At 22.2% G+C, this 20,936-nt stretch overlaps 1 protein-coding gene across 4 annotated transcripts in view; it reads right to left on the bottom strand.

The window, feature by feature from the left end:
• The window catches only part of LOC117176970 (BTB/POZ domain-containing protein 10), a 48,216-nt gene that overhangs the window by 11,425 nt on the left and 15,855 nt on the right, over positions 1–20,936 (bottom strand). For 3 of the 4 annotated variants that reach the window (XM_033367399.1, XM_033367401.1, XM_033367400.1), the window contains exons 3-5: positions 20,118–20,234; positions 15,295–15,426; positions 3,458–3,729 (exon numbers count right to left, since the gene is read on the bottom strand). In XM_033367399.1, coding sequence (XP_033223290.1) covers positions 3,458–3,729; positions 15,295–15,426; positions 20,118–20,234 — 521 coding nt within the window. The remainder of the gene's footprint in view (positions 1–3,457; positions 3,730–15,294; positions 15,427–20,117; positions 20,235–20,936) is intronic. The other variant, XM_033367402.1, reaches the window with a different exon arrangement.

Below are 20,936 nucleotides of genomic sequence, written 5' to 3'. Positions count from 1 at the left end.
CGCCTAGTAAAGAATTAATCTACTGCGGTTAAATAATAATTTTTTTGTTGAAAATAAACTGTTTTGTAGAAAATTCGTATTTTTGGTTCAAAAATTGAATAATTTGGTAGAAAGTTTAAATACTTGGCTCATAATTCTAGTTAAAAATTCGCTCTTTTAACTGAAAATTGAGCAATTTTATTGAAAATTTAACTGGTTGGTTCTTTTTGATAAAACTTCATATTTTCGTGTTAAAAATTGAAAAATTTAGCAGAAAATACATATTTTCGACTCGAAAATACAACAATTTTCTATCAAATTTAACCGTTTGCTTGAAAATTTACCTATTTTGTTAAAAATTCGTCTTTTTTTGGTAGAAGATCAATTTTTTGTTTAAAATTGAGAATAATTGTTTGAAAATCAGTCTGGCTAGGTTTGGGATTAAAAAATTTGGTTAAAAATTCATTTTTATTGGTTAAATCCAACTGCTTTTTATTTTTAATTAAATTAATTTTTAGCTGAAATATCTATTATTAAATTTTTCATTAAAAATTCAACTCGTTGGTTAAAACTTGAACTACTTTTTTAAAAGTTAATTTTCTTGGTTCAAGATTCATAAATGTATTTAAAAAATAGTTTTTTGTTGTTGTTAAGAATTCGCTCTTTTCAGTGAAAATCAATTTTTTTTTTAGTGAAAATTCAACTTATTCATTGAAAATTAATTTTTTTTTTGTAGAATGTTCACATTCTCGAGTTGAACATTTAACTTTTTTTTTGTATTAGAAATGCAACTGTTTTTTTTAAATTCATTTTTGTTGGTCAAATCCATCTGTTTTTTTTTTTTATTTAAATTAAATTTTTTTATTGAAATATAAACGATTATATTTTTCGTTAAAAATTCGACTTATTTTTTGAAAGTTGAATTGCTACTTCTTTCAAAGTTAAGAATTTATATTTTTTTGTTAAAAAATTAATCTGCTCTGTTGAAAATGCATCTTTATGGTTGAAAATTGAACTACTTGAGATGGCGGGCATATTATTTTAACCAATTAGCGAAGGATTTAAAATATATTTTTAAAAGAAAACTAAAGGAATAGTAGCAACAATAAATTTTCAAAAAAATAGTTATCATTTCAACCAAAAAGACGAATTTTCAACCACGACGAATAATTTGATATAAAAATATTAGTTTTTAATAAAATAAAAGATAGAATTTCTTCACTAAAAAAAATGAAATACTTCCATTTTCAACCAAAGAAATAAATTTTTAATCAAAAAAATGCATTTTGAAATTTGAAGAATAACTTTTTAATAAAAGTTTATTTTTAAAAACAAAAATTTCAACTGAAGTAAATTTCGGACAAGAGATTAAATTTCAACCAAAAAGATTAAACTTCTAACAAGAAGACGATTTTTAAACAAAATACATGAATTTATAGCTTAAAAAAAAAAAATTTTAGACAAAAAATAGAATTTTTAACAACAAATAAATTCGTTGTTCAACCAAGGAGATCAATTCTCTACCAAGAAGAATTTTCTAGCAAAAGATTATGCAACAAAATACATGAATTTTCAAAAAAATAGTTAAATTATTAAGAAAAAGAAAATAGATTTTCAACAACAACAAAAAAAGAATTTTTAACCATGCAGGCTTATTTTCTACTAAAAAAAGATGCAATTTCAACAAAATACATTACTTTTTCACTTGAAAAAATAAATTTCCAACCAAAACGTTGAATTTTGAACTAAAAACTATACTTTTTTGACTAAGAATAATCCAATTTTATCAGTCAAAAAATTACATTATCGTTCAAATAAAAGTAGTTTTCAACAAAATAGTTTAATTTCAAAGGAAAGAGATTTAATTTATACCGAAAATACACATTTTTACAACAAAATACATGAATTTTTGAACTAAAAAAAATTCCTTTTTAACCTAATAAAGTAAATTTGCAACAAAATAGTTTGATTTTCAATCAAAGAAATAAATTTTCTACCAAAAAAATGAATTTTTCATCCAAATGAATTATTTTGTATTGAACAGGCAAATTTCAAACAAAATACATGAATTTTCATATTTAAAAGGATACATTTTTAAACAAAAAATAGATTAGTTATATTTTTAGTTAAAAAAATTTATTTCAAACCTGCAAAAAAATATAATTTTCATCAAAAAATAATTTTTAAACAAATTTTAATTTTCAATCAAAAAGATTAAATTTATACCAAAAAGACGAATTTTCAACAAAAAAAGTAAATTTTCTACCAAGAATAATAATTTTATACCAAAAAGATGTATTTTTAACATAATACGTAAATTTTCAACTAAAGAGTTGAAATATTATAAAAAGGAATGGATTTTCGACTAAAAAAATCATTTTTAACCATAAATGGAATATTTATATTATGAATTAAAAAAAAATTGATTTTTAACTAAAAATAAAAAGAATTTTCCAAACTAAATGAACTTTCAATCAAATACGTAGTTAAATTTTTCAGTAAAGATAAATTTCAAACTTGAAATATAATAATTAAATTTCGTGTAAAAACAAAATAGATTTTCAACAAAAAAAAAAAAAGAATTTTTAATCAAGCAGGCTTATTTTCTACTAAAAAAGATATAATTTCAACAAAATACATTACTTTTTCACTTGAAAAAATAAATTTTCAACCAAAACGTTGAATTTTGAACTAAAAACTATACATTTTTGACTAAGAATAATCCAATTAGCAGTCAAAAAAATAAATTTTCGTTCAAATAAAAGTAGTTTTCAACAAAATTGTTTAATTTCAAAGGAAAGAGATTTAATTTATACCGAAAATACACATTTTTACAACAAAATACATGAATTTTAAACTAAAAAAATTCATTTTCAACCTGATAAAGTAAATTTGCAACAAAATACATAAATTTTCCATTTGAAAGATACATTTTTAAACAAAAAATAGATAAGTTATATTTTTAGTTAAAAAAATTTATTTCAAACCTGCAAAAAAATATAATTTTCATCCAAAAATAATTTTTAAACAAATTTTAATTTTCAATCAAAAAGATTAAATTTATACCAAAAAGACGAATTTTCAACAAAAAAAGTAAATTTTCTACCAAGAATAATAATTTTATACCAAAAAGATGCATTTTTAACATAATACGTAAATTTTCAATTAAAGAAATTTCCAACTTAAATATAATAATTAAATTTCGTGTAAAAAAATGTGATATTCACCCACGTAGAGTAAATTCTCAATAGAATATTCAGATTTTGTACCAAAGGTGAAATTTAAATCAAGAAGATTAAAATTCTAGAAAAAAAAAAACAAATTTTCAATGTCATTTTTTGGAAATATCATTAAAATAGTGTCATCGCTCAAAAAGTGTAAAATAGTGAGTATAAAAATTCAAGAAGATTTTCAGAATTTTCAAGAGTTTCAAGGTCCTGATTATACAGAATAGTGAAAATATTGGAAAGAAACTTACTTAAATTTTGACACTTGACAGTGCTGGCGTCAAATGGAACAAGGAGATAATCGCAGGCTTCGCGTAATTCTTGAACTGTTACAGTTGGCGGACAACGAATAACCCCTCCCTTATAATATTCGAGAATAGCTCTAAAGACCATTGCTGATATGCCATCTGCCACTTCATATTCGCCACGCTCATTCGGCTGGGCAAATTCAATCCCGGAACTGAACATTCGACCCAGCATCGTGTTTGGATGAGCTGTGAATAGTGCTGGATCAATTATGAATCTGCCAATAGAAAATTAATCTCACTAATGGTCATACTTTCTCTTATTCAAACAAAAATTGCATTTTTAAATTTCACCATTCATATTTAAGGGCATGTGACACAGCTAAATACCTATATTACCGACCTCACTTTATCAGTTCACTGAATGTTTTTTTGAACCTAAGAACTTTTTTTGTAAATAAAATATCGAGCTGAAACTTTGGAAATTGTATAAGTGTACAATAAATTACGTTTAGGTACTGCATTTTGGTAGGAACTTCACTGAAAATTATTTCATCTTTTTTCTGAACCTCAACATTTTTTGAACGTTCCAACTTTTTTTATACATAAAATATCGGTCTTAAACTTTGAGCAATGCAAGAGCCGAAAGAAAACTACGTTAAAGTACAAAGGTTAATAATAAAAGATGTAAAAAAAAAATATTTCAACAAAAAATTCCAACGGCATCAGCCGGTAACGTTGTACACGAAAATACGAAACCTGGCGGCCACTAGACGAGGCTCTAGAGAGTTCGTATTATCGTGTACAACGTTACCGGCTGATGCCGTTGGAATTGATTGTTGAAATTTTTTTTTACATCTTTTATCATTAAACTTTGTACTTTAACGTAGTTTTCTTTCAGTTCTTGCATTTCTCAAAGTTTGCGACTGATATTTTATGTATAAAAAAAGTTGGAACGTTCAAAAAATGTTGAGGTTCAGAAAAAAGATAAAATAATTTTCAGTGAAGTTCCTACCAAAATGCAGTACCTAAACGTACTTTATTGTACTGTAATACATTTCCCAAAGTTTCAGCTCGATATTTTATTTAAAAAAAAAGTTCTTAAATTCAAAAGAACATTCAGTGAACTGAAAAACTGTGATCGGTAATATAGGTATTTAGCTGTGTCACATGCCCTTAATATAATTTTTTTTTTATTCCAGACAAAAACATGCTCTTCCTTTACCAATTTTTCTTTTGCCATGAATATTAACACAGGATCTTTTATAAATGGAATCAAACAATATTCCAGATATACATTTAAAATTTTTTTAAATTTATTTATTTAAAAAGAGGCTTCTACCATAAAAGATGGCTTTTAAATAAATTACTTGAATTTTTAACAAACTGATTCAATTTTCAACAAAATAATTGAATTTTCAATCTAAAAAGATGAATTCTCTAAGAAAGTGTCATAAGTAAAATTTCAACAACAACAAAATATGGTCTTTCATACAAAAAATTCATTTTTTTGTGCTGAAAATTTAACTATTTGTTTGAAAAATTGTTATTTTTTTTTAGAAAATTAAACTTTTTGTTTGAAAATTTGTCTTTAAGTAGAAAATTAAAATTTCTGATTGAAAATTCCAATAAAAATTAAAATATTTGGTTAAAATGTATGTATTTTGTTAAAAAGGATTCTTTTTGGTAAACAATTAGTTTTTTATTGAAAACTAATCTTTTTGATTAAAACTTAAACTATTTTATTGAAAATTTATTTTATTTGGGTAAAAAATTATTTCTCGAACTTAAAATTGAACTATTCTATTTTTTGTTGAAAATTTGTCTTTTTTTTGTAGCAATATCATTTTTTTTTAGTTGAAAATTCAAACTGTTAGATTAAAATTTCCATTAAAAATTAAAATATATGGATGAAAATTCATGTATTTTATTAATACGTATTCATTTTTGGTAGAAAATGAATCTTTTTGGTTAAAGTTTTATTTTTTTGTTTGTTCAAAATTATTTTTTTAAACTGAAAATTCAACTAATTGTTTGAAAATTTCTGTATTTTGTTGAAACTTTCTCTTTTGCGGTAGAATATTAATCTTCTCGGTGACCAATTCAACTTTATGGTTGAAAATTCAACAGCTTAAAAATTTTATTAAAAATTAGAATATATTGTTGCAAATTCATGTATTTTCTTAAAAATGATCCTTTTTTGGTATAAAATTTATTTTTGAATTAAAATTTCATTTTTTGTTGTTAAAAATTAATTTTTTTTATTGAAAATTGGTTTTTAAAATAAAAATTGATTTAAATTTGTTGTCGAAACTTTTTTTCATAGACATTTAATCTTGTTGGTAAAAAATTCATTTTTTGTGTTGAAAATTTAACTATTTGTTTGAAAAATTGTTATTTTTTTTTTAGAAAATTAAACTTTTTGTTTGATAATTTGTCTTTAAGTAGAAAATTAAACTTTCTGATTGAAAATTCCAATAAAAATTAAAATATTTGGTTAAAATGTATGTATTTTGTTAAAAAGGATTCTTTTTGGTAAACAATTAGTTTTTTATTGAAAATTAATCTTTTTAACTATTACCTTTTTCGTCAACATTTTTTAATGGGCATTTAATATTTTTGATTGAAAATTAATCTTTTTGATTAAAACTTAAACTATTTTATTGAAAATTTATTTTATTTTGTTAAAAACTTATTTCTCGAACTTAAAATTGAACTATTATATTTTTTGTTGAAAATTTTCTTAGTTGAAAATTCAACTATTAGGTTAAAATTTCCATTAAAAATTAAAATATGGTTGAAAATTCATGTCTTTTATTAATACGTATTCATTTTTGGTAGAAAATGAATATTTTTGGTTTAAAATTAGGTTTTTGATTGAAAATTAATTTTTCGTTAAAAATTTAATTATTCTACTTTTTTGTTGAATCTTTGTCTGTATTACGTTAAAATCCATCTGTTTTGTTGAAAATTTCTCTTTTTTTTGTAGAAAATTCATTTTCTGGTTTGAAAATGTACTAACTGGTTATAAATTAATTGTTTGATTAAAGATGTGTCATTCCAGTTAAAAATTCATTTCTTTGGTTGAAAATTAAAAAAATTTGTTTTTGAAATATTCGTTTTTTTCATGTTGAAAATTATGTTTTTACTAAAAATGTAGATATTTCAATTTTTCCAAAAAATTGATCCTTTTCAGTTGAAAATTCAATTATTTTGGTTAAAAAAATGTATTTCTGGGTTTTTAATTCGTTTTTATGACTTGAAAACTCAACATTTTGGACATTATTTTCTATATTAATTGAAAAATCTTTCTTTGTTGAAGATTACACCCTTCTGTTAAAAATTGGTATTTTTTGGTTTAATTTAACAGTTTTTCATTGAAAATTTATCAAAATTTTGGAAATATCAAGTATTACACTTTTTGTTGAAAATTCATTTTTTACATCAAAGATTCATCAGTATGGTTGAAAATTTAACTATTTTATTTAAAATTCCGTTTTTTTCGGTTCAAAATTAATGATTTTTACTGAGAATGTAATCATAAAATTTTTAATAAATAAATTTTAATCAACTGAAACTCAATTCTTCATTATGTGTGTATATAAAATTGAATAACAATGATTTTTCATTTATAAAACCAGCTTTATATTCCTTTATTTTACTATTTTGTTGAGAATTAGTTTCTTTTTTGGTTCGAAATTAATTTTTTTAACTCCAAAATTAATTATTTAATTTTTGGTTGAATATTGATAGTTTTTACTAGAAAATTTAACTATAAGGTTGAAAATTCATGTATTTTGTTGAAAATTCAGCATTTTGTTTCCAATTTTGTCCATCTTTTTATTTAAAAAAACTTTCTTAGTTGAAAATTCAACTCATGCTGAAAGTCGTCTTTTTTGGTTGAATTTAACAGTTTTAGAATAAAAATTAAAATCTTTTTTACCATTGTGCAGGGAATTTTACAAATTTGTAGAAAAAAAAATATGTTCACGTTCGATTTTAACATTTTTTAAATAATTAGTTGAATTGTTACGTTTTCCAATTATGGTATTATTTAGCTTACAATGCATAATTCAAAAAATTGTTATTTAAACAATTTTCCATTTCAAATTTTTATTTCTAAGTTTACAATTTTAATTAAAAAAATTTTTAAATGCTTTCTTTAAGACTTGAAAAAATGAAAAATAAAAGCCTCTGATGTTGAAAATTTTGGATAAAAAACCTTTTTATCTGGTTAATCAATAATTTTTTTGTTAATTATCTGTACTTTAAGTAATAAAAAGTGAACAAAAACGATTTGACAAAACGATTTTAAACCAGTTTAAAATTTAAGAATTTTCAGATTTTAACGTTAAAACTTAAACTGGTTCAATTTGAAAGTCTTAGTCATTAAACAAATGTGAAAGTTTGACTGGTAGTTTATAAACTATTTTCAACTTAAAAATAACTCCATAATAATGTATTCTTAATTAAAGGATTTTATTAAATTTAAAATAATGTTTTAGTCTGAAATATTAAAAGTAAAGAATCTTTAACTGAATTGTTTGACATAGAAATCCTGGAATCTTTAAAATTTCGAAGAGCCTTTAAACTTTGAAAGTTACAATTTTAATTGTTGTATTTAAAAATGCTTAATTTGTAAGTGAAATTTTTAAATTTTGATGTATAATTTACAAATTAACATTTGTAGAAAAAATTTGAGTCATTTTGAAAAAGAATCTTTTTTGAAAATTTTGTTTAAATCTTTGAAAAATTTTTAAATATTATCTTAAAATGATTTTTCAAAATAAAAAGTTATTTTTAATTTTCCTAGGAATCTTAAGAAAATGTTTTTATTCTTCTAAAGCCTTTCACAATTCTTGAAAAGCCATCTTTTATGGTAGAAGCATTTTTTAAAATTTATTTATTAAAAAAGAGGCTTCTACCATAAAAGATAGCTTTTAAACAAAATACTTGAATTTTTAACAAACTGATTCAATTTTCAACAAAATAATTGAATTTTCAATCTAAAAAGATGAATTCTCTAAGAAAGTGTCATAAGTAAAATTTCAACAACAACAAAATATGGTCTTTCATACAAAACAAAATGAATTTTAAAACCTAGAATTGTCAAATTTAAGCAAAAAAATTAATTTTTAACAGAATAGTTAAATGTTCAGCCAAACAGATAAACCTTCATTAAAAAAATTTAACAAAGTAGTTCAACTTTTACCCATGCAGTTGAATTTTCAATTAAAAAAGATCAGTTTTAGAAGTCTTAGACATATTTATAAATGGATTTCTTAACAAAGAAAATTACTTTTTTTTTAATTTCTCAAATAAAATTTTCAAACAAAATAGTTTAATTCTCAAGCATAGAACATCAATTTTCAACCAAACAGTTGAATTTTATATATAAAAAAAAAGTTTTTGCTAAAATAGATGAATTTTTAAATTAAAAAAAAAGTTGAATTTTCATTTAAAAAAATGTTCAGTTGACTTTTTAATAAAATATAAATTTTAAACAAGAAGTAAATTTACAACAAAATGGTTTAATTTTCAACAAAAGAATTAAATTTTTGACCAAAAAGAGTGACTTGTTAACAAAAATGTGGAATTTTTGATCAAACATATGAATTTTAATCAAAAAGTAAATTTTCTATAAAAATAGTTGAATTTTCATCCCAAAAAGACGATTTTTCGACAAAACAGTTTATTTTTCAACCAAAAAGGATAACTTTTTTAAAAAATCCTTGAATTTTTAACCAAGCCGTTGTTTTTTTATAAAAAAATGATGAATTTTAAACGAAAAATGTAAATTCCCGGTTATTTCCCGGTTTTTTTCCCGCTTCGCAAACATTTTTCACAGTCAATGAAATTAAAAAAATGGAACACTAAAGCTACAAAATTTTGCACTTACGGTAATAAAAACTCAGCTTTAAATGAAAGCACTTAAAGTGGAACTGTTAAATTTTGAACTTTTAAAATTTTAATTTAAAAGTTTTTAATTAAAAAATTTTTTATTCAATGCTCAATAAAATATGCATATAAAATTGAACGTACTAGCATTTTTCAATATAAAAAATATAAATCCACGTTCTAATTTTTAACTCTCTAAATTAAAAAATTAATAAATGAACTTAAAATTTTTTTAATTTTATAATTTTAAGGAATTTTAAGCTAGAAACATTAAATATTGAAAAATTGAAATTTTTTAAAGTGAATACTTCTTAAATTGGGAATTCATTTATTTTGTTTTTAAATAGTTTAAACATCCTTGGCAAGCTTCAAAATTTTATTTCAAAATCTTGAGAAATCTAGAAGTTGTTTTAAATTGGTTTTAAATTTAAAATTATTTTGGAAATTTTTTCAGAACTTCTAAATATCTGTCAAAATTAATTGAATTTTTTCTACAAAATGTAGATTTTCGCAGATTGAAAAAAATTTAGATTCTTTTCAAGAATTGTGAAAGGCTTCAGAAGAATAAAAACATTTTCTTAAGATCCCTAGAAAAATTAAAAATAACTTTTTAATTTAAAAAATCATTTTAAGATCATATTTAAAATTTTTTGCAAAGATTTAAACAAAATTTTCAAAAAAGATTCTCTTTTAAAATGACTCAAATTTTTTCTACAAATGTTCATTTGTAAATTATACATCAAAATTTTTAAATTTCACTTACAAATTAAGCATTTTCAATACAACAATTAAAATTGTAACTTTCAAAGTTTAAAGGCTCTTCGAAATTTTAAAGATTCCAGGATTTCTTTGTCAAACAATTCAGTTAAAGATTCTTTACTTTTAAATATTTGGTTTCAATTTACTTGTGGCGAATAAAAATTCAAATATTGCTAAGTATTCAATAATTGATCTTTTTTTTCATTAAAAATTTCAAATTGAATGTGTTAAAAATTTAATATTTCAGACTAAAACATTATTTTAAATTTAATAAAATCCTTTAATTAAGAATATATTATTATGAAGTTATTTTTAAGTTGAAAATAGTTTATAAACTAGCAGTCAAACTTTCACATTTGTTTAATGATTAAGACTTTTAAATTGAACCCTTTTAAGTTTTAACGTTAAAATCTGAAAATTCTTAAATTTAAAAACTGGTTTAAAATCGTTTGGTTAAATCGTTTTTGTTCACTTTTTATTACTTAAAGTACGCATAAATTAAATAGAAATGTTTTTTATCCAAAATTTTCAACATCAGAGGCTTTTATTTTTCATTTTTTTCAAGTCTTAAAGAAAGTATTTAAAAATTCTTTAAATTGAAAACGTAAGCTTAGAAATAAAAATTTGAAATGGAACATTTTTAAAATAAAAAATTTTTTAATTACGCATTGTAAGCTAAATAATATCATAATTGGAAAACATAACAATTCCACTAATTACCTTTAAACTGTTAAAATCGAACGTGAACAGATGTTTCTTTTACAAATTTGTAAAATTCCCGGTCAAAAAAAAATTCATTGTCATTTCCCGGTTTTTCCCGGTCTAAAAAAATTCCCAGTATCCCGATCACCCTGAACAATGGTAAAAAAGATTTTAATTTTTTCAACTAAGAAAGTTTTTTTTTAATCAAGAGATGGACAAAATTGGAAAGAAAATGTTAAATTTCCAACAAAATACATCAATTTTCAACCTTATACTTAAATTCTCTACTAAAAACGATCAATATTCAACCAAAAATTAAATAATTAACTTTTGAGTTAAGAAAATTATATAAAAAAGTTAAATAAACTAATATAAAGCTGGTTTTACAAATGAAAAATCATTGTTATTCAATTTTATATACACACATAATAAAGAATTGAGTTTCAGTTGATTAAAATTTATTCATTAAAAATTTTATGATTACATTCTCAGTTAAAATCATTAATTTTGAACCGATAAAAACGGAATTTTCAATAAAATAGTTAAATTTTCAATCAAACTGATGAATCTTTGATGTAAGAAATGAATTCTCAACAAAAAGTGTAATACTTGATATTTCCAAAATTTTGTTAAATTTTCAATGAAAAACTGTTAAATTAAACCAAAAAATACCAATTTTCAACAGAAGGGTCTAATCTTCAACAATGAAAGATTTTTCAATCAATATAGAAAAGAAGGTCGTCCAAAATGTTGAGTTTTCAAGTCATAAAAACGAATTTAAAACCCAGAAATACGTTTTTTTAAACCAAAATAATTGAATTTTCGACTACAAAAAACGAGTTTATAACAAAATAAGTGAGTTTTCAACTGAAAAGGATCAATTTTCTAGCAAAATTGAAATAGCTACATTTTTAATAAAAACATCATTTTCAACAAGAAACAAAAAACAAATTTTTGTATCTTTCAACCAAAGAAATGAATTTTTAACTGGAATGACAGATCTTTAATCAAAAAATTAATTTATAACCAGAAAATGAATTTTCTACCAAAAAAACACAAATTTAAAAAAAAAACAGATGGATTTTAATCTAAAACATGTAAAGTTTCAACAAAAAATATAATAATTTAATTTTTAACGAAAAATTAATTTTCAATCAAAAAAGCTAATTTTCAACTAAGATAAATTTTCAACAAAAAATAGATTAGTTCAATTTTAAGTTCGAGAAATAAGTTTTTAACCAAATAAAATAAATTTTCAATAAAATAGTTTAAGTTTTAATCAAAAAGATTAATTTTCAATCAATAATATTAAATGCCCTTAAAAAAATTTTGACGAAAAAGGGAATATTTAAAAAGATTAATTTTCAATAAAAAACTAATTGTTAGCCAAAAAGAATAATTTTTAACAAAATACATACATTTTAACCAAATATTTTAATTTTTAATGGAATTTGCAATCAGAAAGTTTAATTTTCTACTAAAAGACACATTTTCAACTAATTAGTATAATTTTCTGAAAAAAAAAACAACAATTTTTCAAACAAATATTTAAATTTTCAACAAAAAAAATGAATTTTTTACCAACAAGATTAAATGTATATTTTCAACAACAAAAAATGAAATGTCAATTTAAAAATTAATTTTATAACAAAAAAGAATAATTTTTAAGAAAATACATGAATTTGCCAAAAAATATTGTAATTTTTAATAACATTTTGAATCTGTTGAATTTTCAACCATAAAGGTGAATTGGTTACCCAGAAGATTAATATTCTACCGTAAAAGAGAAAGTTTCAACAAAATACAGAAATTTTCAAACAATTAATTGAATTTTCAATTTAAAAAATAATTTTCAACAAACAAAAAAATAAAATTTTAACCAAAAAAATTCATTTTCTACCAAAAATGAATACGTATTAATAAAATACATGAATTTTCATTCATATATTTTAATATTTAATGGAAATTTTAATCTAACAGTTGAATTTTCAACTAAAAAAATGATATTGTTACAAAAAAAAAGACCAATTTTCAACAAAAAATATAATAGTTCAATTTTAAGTTCGAGAAATAAGTTTTTAACCAAATAAAATAAATTTTCAATAAAATAGTTTAAGTTTTAATCAAAAAGATTAATTTTCAATCAAAAATATTAAATGCCCATTAAAAAATGTTGACGAAACAGGGAGTAGTTAAAAAGATTAATTTTCAATAAAAAACTAATTGTTTACCAAAAAGAATCATTTTTAACAAAATACATACATTTTAACCAAATATTTTAATTTTTAATGGAATTTGCAATCAAAAAGTTTAATTTCCTACTAAAAGAAAAATTGTCAAACAAAAAGTTTAATTTTCTAAAAAAAAATAACAATTTTTCAAACAAATAGTTAAATGTTTAACGCAAAAAATGAATTTTTTACCAACAAGACTAAATGTTTATGAAAAAAAGTTTCTACAACAAATTTAAATCAATTTTTAGTTTAAAAAACTAATTTTCAATAAAAAAAAACTAATTTTCAACAACAAAAAATGAAATTTCAATTCAAAAATTAATTTTATACCAAAAAGAATAATTTTTAAGAAAATACATGAATTTGCAAAAAAATATTGTAATTTTTAATAACATTTTGAACCTGTAAAATTTTCAACCATAAAGGTGAATTGGTCACCGAGAAGATTAATATTCTACCGTAAAAGAGAAAGTTTTAACTAAACACAGCAATTTTCAAACAGTTGAATTTTCAGTTAAAAAATAATTTTCAACAAACAAAAAAATGAAATTTTAACCAAAAAGATTCATTTTCTACCAAAAATGAATACGTATTAATAAAATACATGAATTTTCCTCCATATATTTTAATATTTAATGGAAATTTTAACCTAACAGTTGAATTTTCAACTAAAAAAATGATATTGCTACAAAAAAAAGACAAATTTTCAACAAAAAATAGAATAGTTCAATTTTAAGTTCGAGAAATAAGTTTTTAACCAAATAAAATAAATTTTCAATAAAACAGTTTAAGTTTTAATCAAAAAGATTAATTTTCAAGAAAAAACTAATTGTTTACCAAAAAGAATCATTTTTAACAAAATACATACATTTTATCCAAATATTTTAATTTTTAATGGAATTTGCAATCAGAAAGTTTAATTTTCTAAAAAAAAAAAACAATTTTTCAAACAAATAGTTAAATTTTCAACAAAAAAAATGAATTTTTTACCAACAAGATTAAATGTCTATGAAAAAAAGTTTTGACAACAAATTTAAATCAATTTTTAGTTTAAAAACTAATTTTCAATAAAAAAACTAATTTTTAACAAAAAAATGAAATTTCAATTCAAAAATTAATTTTATACCAAAAAAGGATCATTTTTAAGAAAATACATGAATTTGCAACAAAATATTCTAATTTTTAATAAATTTTTTAAGCTGTTGAATTTTTATCCATAAAGTTGAATTGGTCACCGAGAAGATTAATATTCTACCGCAAAAGAGAAAGTTTCAACAAAATACAGCAATTTTCAAACTATTAGTTGAATTTTCAGATCAAAAAATAATTTTCAACAAACAAAAAAATGAAATTTTAACCAAACATATTCATTTTCTACCAAAAATGAATACGTATTAATTAAATACATGAATTTTCATCCATATATTTTAATTTTTCATGGAAATTTTAACCTAGCAGTTGAATTTTCAACTAAAAAAAATGATATTACTACAAAAAAAAGACAAATTTTCAACAAAAAATGGAATAGTTCAATTTTAAGTTCGAGAAATAAGTTTTTAACCAAATAAAATAAATTTTCAATAAAATAGTTTAAGTTTTAATCAAAAAGATTAATTTTCAAGAAAAAACTAATTGTTTACCAAAAAGAATCATTTTTAACAAACTACATACATTTTAACCAAATATTTTAATTTTTAATGGAATTTGCAATCAGAAAGTTTAATTTTCTAAAAAAAAAAAACAATTTTTCAAACAAATAGTTAAATTTTCAACAAAAAAAAATGAATTTTTTACCAACAAGATTAAATGTCTATGAAAAAAAGTTTTGACAACAAATTTAAATCAATTTTTAGTTTAAAAACTAATTTTCAAGAAAAAAAAACTAATTTTTAACAAAAAAAAATGAAATTTCAATTCAAAAATTAATTTTATAACAAAGAATAATTTTTAAGAAAATACATGAATTTGCAACAAAATATTCTAATTTTTAATAAAATTTTTAGTCTGTTGAATTTTCAACCATAAAGGTGAATTGGTCACCAAGAAGATTAATATTCTACCACCAAAGAGAAAGTTTCAACAAAATACAGCAATTTTCAAACAATTATTTGAATTTTCAAAATTCAAAAAATCGTGAAATTTTGAAGATCAAACAAAAAACGAATTTAATTAAAAAATATAAAATAAAATAAAATATTAATATAAAAATAAAATATTTTTCATTTAGATATTTATTTAATTTTAACTTGCCTTGTATTATCGACAATGAGAGTAATTCGTTCGTCGCTAGCTTGCTGATGGCTCATGCCGACTGTGGACGCCAACGAGCTCTCTCTATTCTGACTCTGAAGATTTTTCCCAATTCCAACGCCCGTACGGAGCCTAAAAAATACACAATCTCAACAACGTCTTGACACATTTCAAACACAATTTAATTATAATCATTTCCTTTTAATTTTCCTACGCTAAAAAAAAATAATGTAAGGTAAAACAAGTCCTACTATATTTTAAAATTAGTAATACTTTCAAATAAAAAAGCCTCGATTACTTTAGAGCTTCGCAAAAAAAAAAATTGATGAAGTGGTTGCGAGTGAAGAGATGTATTAAAAAATTTGTATATTACCTTTATTAAACAGCGTTTTCTCATGAAAGGATACACTCTCTTCCAGGTCTTATTATAGTAAAGAAAGTGTCACAGGAAAAGAACGAGGCATAAGCTGCTCAAATATCTATCTACTTACACTTCATATTATTGATTTCTTTATTATTGAAGATCAAAGAAACCATAAATGTAGTAAGATTCATTGGGCTATTGCCTAGGCTTCTTGTGTAGCAGATTCTAAGAAGTATAGACTCCTACTTCATTTTTATGATAAAAACTCGAAAAAAAAAATATACTGAGATGACTATCTTTAAATAATGTAAATGTTTCTAACAATTTTAAATTACTTTATTCTAAAATCGACTCATACAAATTATTATAATGAATGTTATTGAACCAGGGTGGCCGCAAAACTTCATTTTCGATATTACCTGATTTTTTCTTGCCAAATTTTTTCTTTTCCCCGACCATTAATATTTTAAGACGAAAATTCTATTTTTCCAACATTTTTAATGTACAATCTTTCAAAAAATAGAATAGAATAATTTTTTATTTAAATTTATAAATATTTAATTTATTATTTTCAGCGCTGCTACAAAAAAAAAGAATTGCAAACGATGCAACGAAATTTGATCAAATAATTTGATTCATAAGACGTAAAAACAATTTAAGTGAAATTCAAAAGAATTTAAATTTTGGTTTAAATTTAATTGATTTCACTAAAATTGGAAACAATTAAAAAATATGATAAAATTAATTGCATTTGCTAAGTTGTAAAAGATTTCAAGTAGAATTTTAATAAAACCAATAAAAAATACATTGAATTAAGTAAAAATGAGTGAATTTAGAATAATTCATGTAAATTCCAAAGAAATTAAGATAATTCAGGATAAAGTAATAAGAATTCAGGGTCAATTCAAAATTTATTTAAATGAATTGCAAACAATATTTGAAAATCTTTATATCTTTTTGAAACCTAACAAAATTCCTCACTTCTTATGAATAAATCCTTTGAAATCTATTAAAATAGTACAAAATCTTGTATAAATTACATTAAATCTGACGATATTTCCTCAAATCCTGGAAAATATATTATAATACCTTGCAAGCTTTTAAAATCTCTGAAAATCATTGAAATCCCCGGAAATCTTATAAAATCCCTTGAAATATTTTTTTAATATTTTAAAACCTTAAAGATTCTGTAAAATCGTTGCAATTTCTCCGAAATTATTTAAAAGTACAAGAAAATTCTTTTAAATCCCTTAAACTCAATAAAATCTCGAAAAAAACTTGGAATTTTTCAAAACACGCCAATATATTTCAAATGCTTTAAAATTCCGGAAAATTATTAAAATCAATTCAAAATTTCTTGAGATATTTTTAAATACCCTAAAATATTTTAAATCCTTCAAAATGAGTTGAATATTTGAAATTTGTTTCAAGAAAATCAGTGAGATCAAGAATTTTTTAAAACACCCTAAAATATTCCAAATTCTTTTAAATCCCTTAAAATTTTTTAAGGCTCTTGAAAATTCCTTGGAATTATTCAAAACACCCGACAAATTTTTAAATCTTTTAAAATCCCTTAAAATTATTGCTTTGAAAATATCCTAACAACTTTCAAATTCATTAAATTGTTTTGAAATATCTTGAAACATTTGGAAGTTCTTTAAATTTGTTTCGTATATTTCAAGATACCCTAAAATATTTCAAATTCCTTAAAATATTTTAAAACTCCTTGAAACTTTTGAAAGCTTTTTAAATTCCTGAAATTTTTTGAAGAAACTCTTAAATATTTCCAATCATTTGGAATCCCTTCAAATAATTAAAAACTATTCAAAAGTCCTTTTAAATCTATTCAAATCATTTAAATCAAATGAAAATTCCTTGGAATCTTTGGAAGTATAAAAAATCTGTTCAATTCTGTTAAAAGTTTTGAAATATCTTGAAAATTTTTTAATCTCTTTAAATTTCTTAGGTATTCTTTATTAAAAATACATTAAAATCTGTTGAAATCCCTTGAAACTTTTTGAAAGTATTTAAAAATACCTTAAAATATTTTTAATTCATTAAAATTCTTTGAAATTTGTTAGAACTCTTGAAAATTTCTTGGAATTTTTGTAAATACTTTTGAATCCCTTTAAATAATTTAAATCTATCAGAAATTCCTTGAAATATTTTTAAACACTCTAAAATATTTCAAATCCTTTGAAATTCATGGAAACTTTTTCATCTCTTGAAAATTCATTGGAATCTTTTAAAATATCTTGAAATATTAAAAATTTTTTGACATTTTTTAAAGCTCTTAAAATTTTTTAAGTACTTTGGTTTCCCTTCAAATTATTTAAATCTATTAATAATTCCTTGAAATCTTTTAAAACACCGTAAAATATCTCAAATCCTTTGAAATTTCTTGAAACTTTTTACAACTCTTGAAAATTCTTTGGAATTTTGTACAATACACTAAAATTAAAAAAAAAAAAAAATCCATTTAAATTACTGAAATTAAATTTCCTATATGTATCCTCTATTTAAACTTTCCTAGGATATTTCAAATCCCTTAAAATTCCTGGAAAATATTTGCAACTCTTAAAAATTCCTTGGAATCTTTTAAAATACCTTAAAATATTTAAATTTCTTTGACATTTTTTAAAGCTTTTAAAAATTCCTCAGAATTTTTAAAAATACTTTGGATTCCCTTTAAATTATTTAAATATATTAATAATTCCTTGAAATCTTTTAAAACACCCTAAAATATTTCAAATGCTTTGAAATTTCTTGAAACTTTTTACAACTGTTGAAAATGCTTTGGAATTTTTTTAAATACCCTAAAATCTTTTTTAGAAAACTTCAAAATCCATTAAAATTATTGAAATTAACCGAAAAATCCTTGGAATCTTTGAAAGTACCTTAAAATCTGTCAAATCCTTTGAAACCTTTTAAAATACTTAGAAACTTTTCAAAGCTCTTTAAATTTCCTATAGGTATCCTCTATTAAAAATTTCCTAAAATATTTCAAATCCCTTGAAATTTAAGAAAAATATCTTAAATCTTTAAAATTGTTTGAAATCTGTTCAAATTATGGAAATCTATTACAAATTTCTTAGAGTCTTTTGAATATCCTAAAATATTTCAAATCCTTTAAAATTCCTTGAAATTTTTTACAGCTCTTAAATATTCCTTGGAATTTAAAAAAATACTTTGGAATCTTTTCAGAATATTGAAATCTATTAAAAATTCGTTGCAATCTTATTAAATACCATTAAATATTTTAAATCCTTTGAAATTCCTCAACAATTTTTAAAGGTCTTCAAAATAACTTTGAATTTTTTTAATACTTTAGAATCCCTTCAAATTATCTAAAACTATTGAAAATTCCTTGGAATATTTTAAAACACCCCAAAATATTTAAGATAATTTAACATTCCTTGGAATTTTTTACAGCTCTTGAATATTCCTTGGAATTTAAAAAAATACTTCGGAATCTTTTCAGAATATTGAAATCTATTAAAAATTCGTTGCAATCTTATTAAATACCATTAAATATTTTAAATCCTTTGAAATTCCTCAACAATTTTTAAAGGTCTTCAAAATAACTTTGAATTTTTTTAATACTTTAGAATCCCTTCAAATTATCTTAAACTATTGAAAATTCCTTGGAATATTTTAAAACACCCCAAAATATTTAAGATAATTTAACATTCCTTGGAATTTTTTACAGCTCTTGAATATTCCTTGGAATTCAAAAAAATACTTTGGAATCACAGATCTATTAAAAATTCCTTGGAATATTTTAAAACAGTAACCTAAAATATTCCAAATCGTTTGAAATATTTTGAAATCCTTTGAAATTGTTCAAAGCTCTTGACAATTCCTTGAAATTATTAAAAATTCTCTAATATATTTAAAATCCTTAGAAATCTCTTAAAATCTCTTGCAATTTTTTTAAATATCCAGAAATCTTTTAAACACTTTAAAATTCATTCAAATTATTAAAATCCACTCGAAATTCTTTGGAATCTCTGAAAATATCCTAGATTCTTTTAAATTCTATAAAATATTTGTAAATACCTTGAAATATTTGAAAATCCTTAATGGTTCCATACTTTCGGAAATTGTAGAAAATGTTTCAAAACCACATGAAAATTGTGTTAAATCCTTTTAAAATCCTTTGAAATTCCTTCAAATTAATTCAAGAGAATTCAAAAATAGATAAATACCTAAATTCAATAGTGACTAACCCATTGATTAATTTATTGACAGAGGAGTAGCAAAAGTGTTCTTTTTATTTAAAACAAAAAAAAAGTGTCAAAAATTCCCTGATATTTGTAATTATTTTTTTCAAAATTCCTGACTTTCCCTGACCAAAAAAATTCCCTGATTTCCAGGTTTTCCCTGGCCTGCGGCTACCCTGATTGAACAAAAGTCAAGACAGTCTCGTGTCTTTCTTATCGATGGAATCGTGTTTTACCTGTTTTGTTGAACTAATTTTGTGCTTTGCCTGCTTGTATCGAAGGAATGACAATGTTGTTCGATGCTCCCATCCCTCTGAACCAGACAAGATTTTGGTTTGGACGAACCACCACAACTACATGCAAAACAACCACATTTCCTTACTAACTTGCCAGCTAGAATCAAGCATTATGGGATATCTAAATATCCTAAAATGTTCGATGGTTCATTATGGGCCGTACTTCAATTACGTAATTATTCTATACCCTATCTAACACCCTCCCCCTCCTCCTGTAATAAACCGTAACATAATATTTCTCAATTTCCTTCATCATTAATATTCAAATGGCCAGAATTTAAATATTGCAATACTTTTAAGGGCATGTGACACAGCTAAATACCTATATTACCGACATCACTTTTTCCGTTCACTGAATGTTTTTTTGAACCTAAGAACTTTTTTTGTAAATAAAATATCGAGCTGAAACTTCTGGGAAATGTATAAGAGTACAATAAAGTACGTTTAGGTACTGCATTTTTGTAGGAACTTCACTGAAAATTATTTCATCTTTTTTGCTTAATCTCAACATTTTTTGAACGTTCGAACTTTTTTTATACATAAAATATCGGTCTTAAACTTTGAGAAATGCAAGAGCCGAAAGAAAACTACGTTTAAGTACAAAGCTTAATAATAACAGATGTAAAAAAATATATTTCAATAATCAATTCCAACGGTATCAGCCGGTAACGTTGTACACGATAATACGAACTCTCTAGAGCCTCGTCTAGTGGCCGCCAGGTTTCGTATTTTCGTGTACAACGTTACCGGCTGATGCCG

This window comes from Belonocnema kinseyi, chromosome 7, assembly GCF_010883055.1.
Source record: "Belonocnema kinseyi isolate 2016_QV_RU_SX_M_011 chromosome 7, B_treatae_v1, whole genome shotgun sequence".
NCBI classification, from domain to species: Eukaryota; Metazoa; Arthropoda; class Insecta; order Hymenoptera; family Cynipidae; genus Belonocnema; species Belonocnema kinseyi.
The sequence above is the reverse complement of the archived record's forward strand: the minus strand, read 5'-3'. Positions and strand labels throughout refer to the sequence as shown.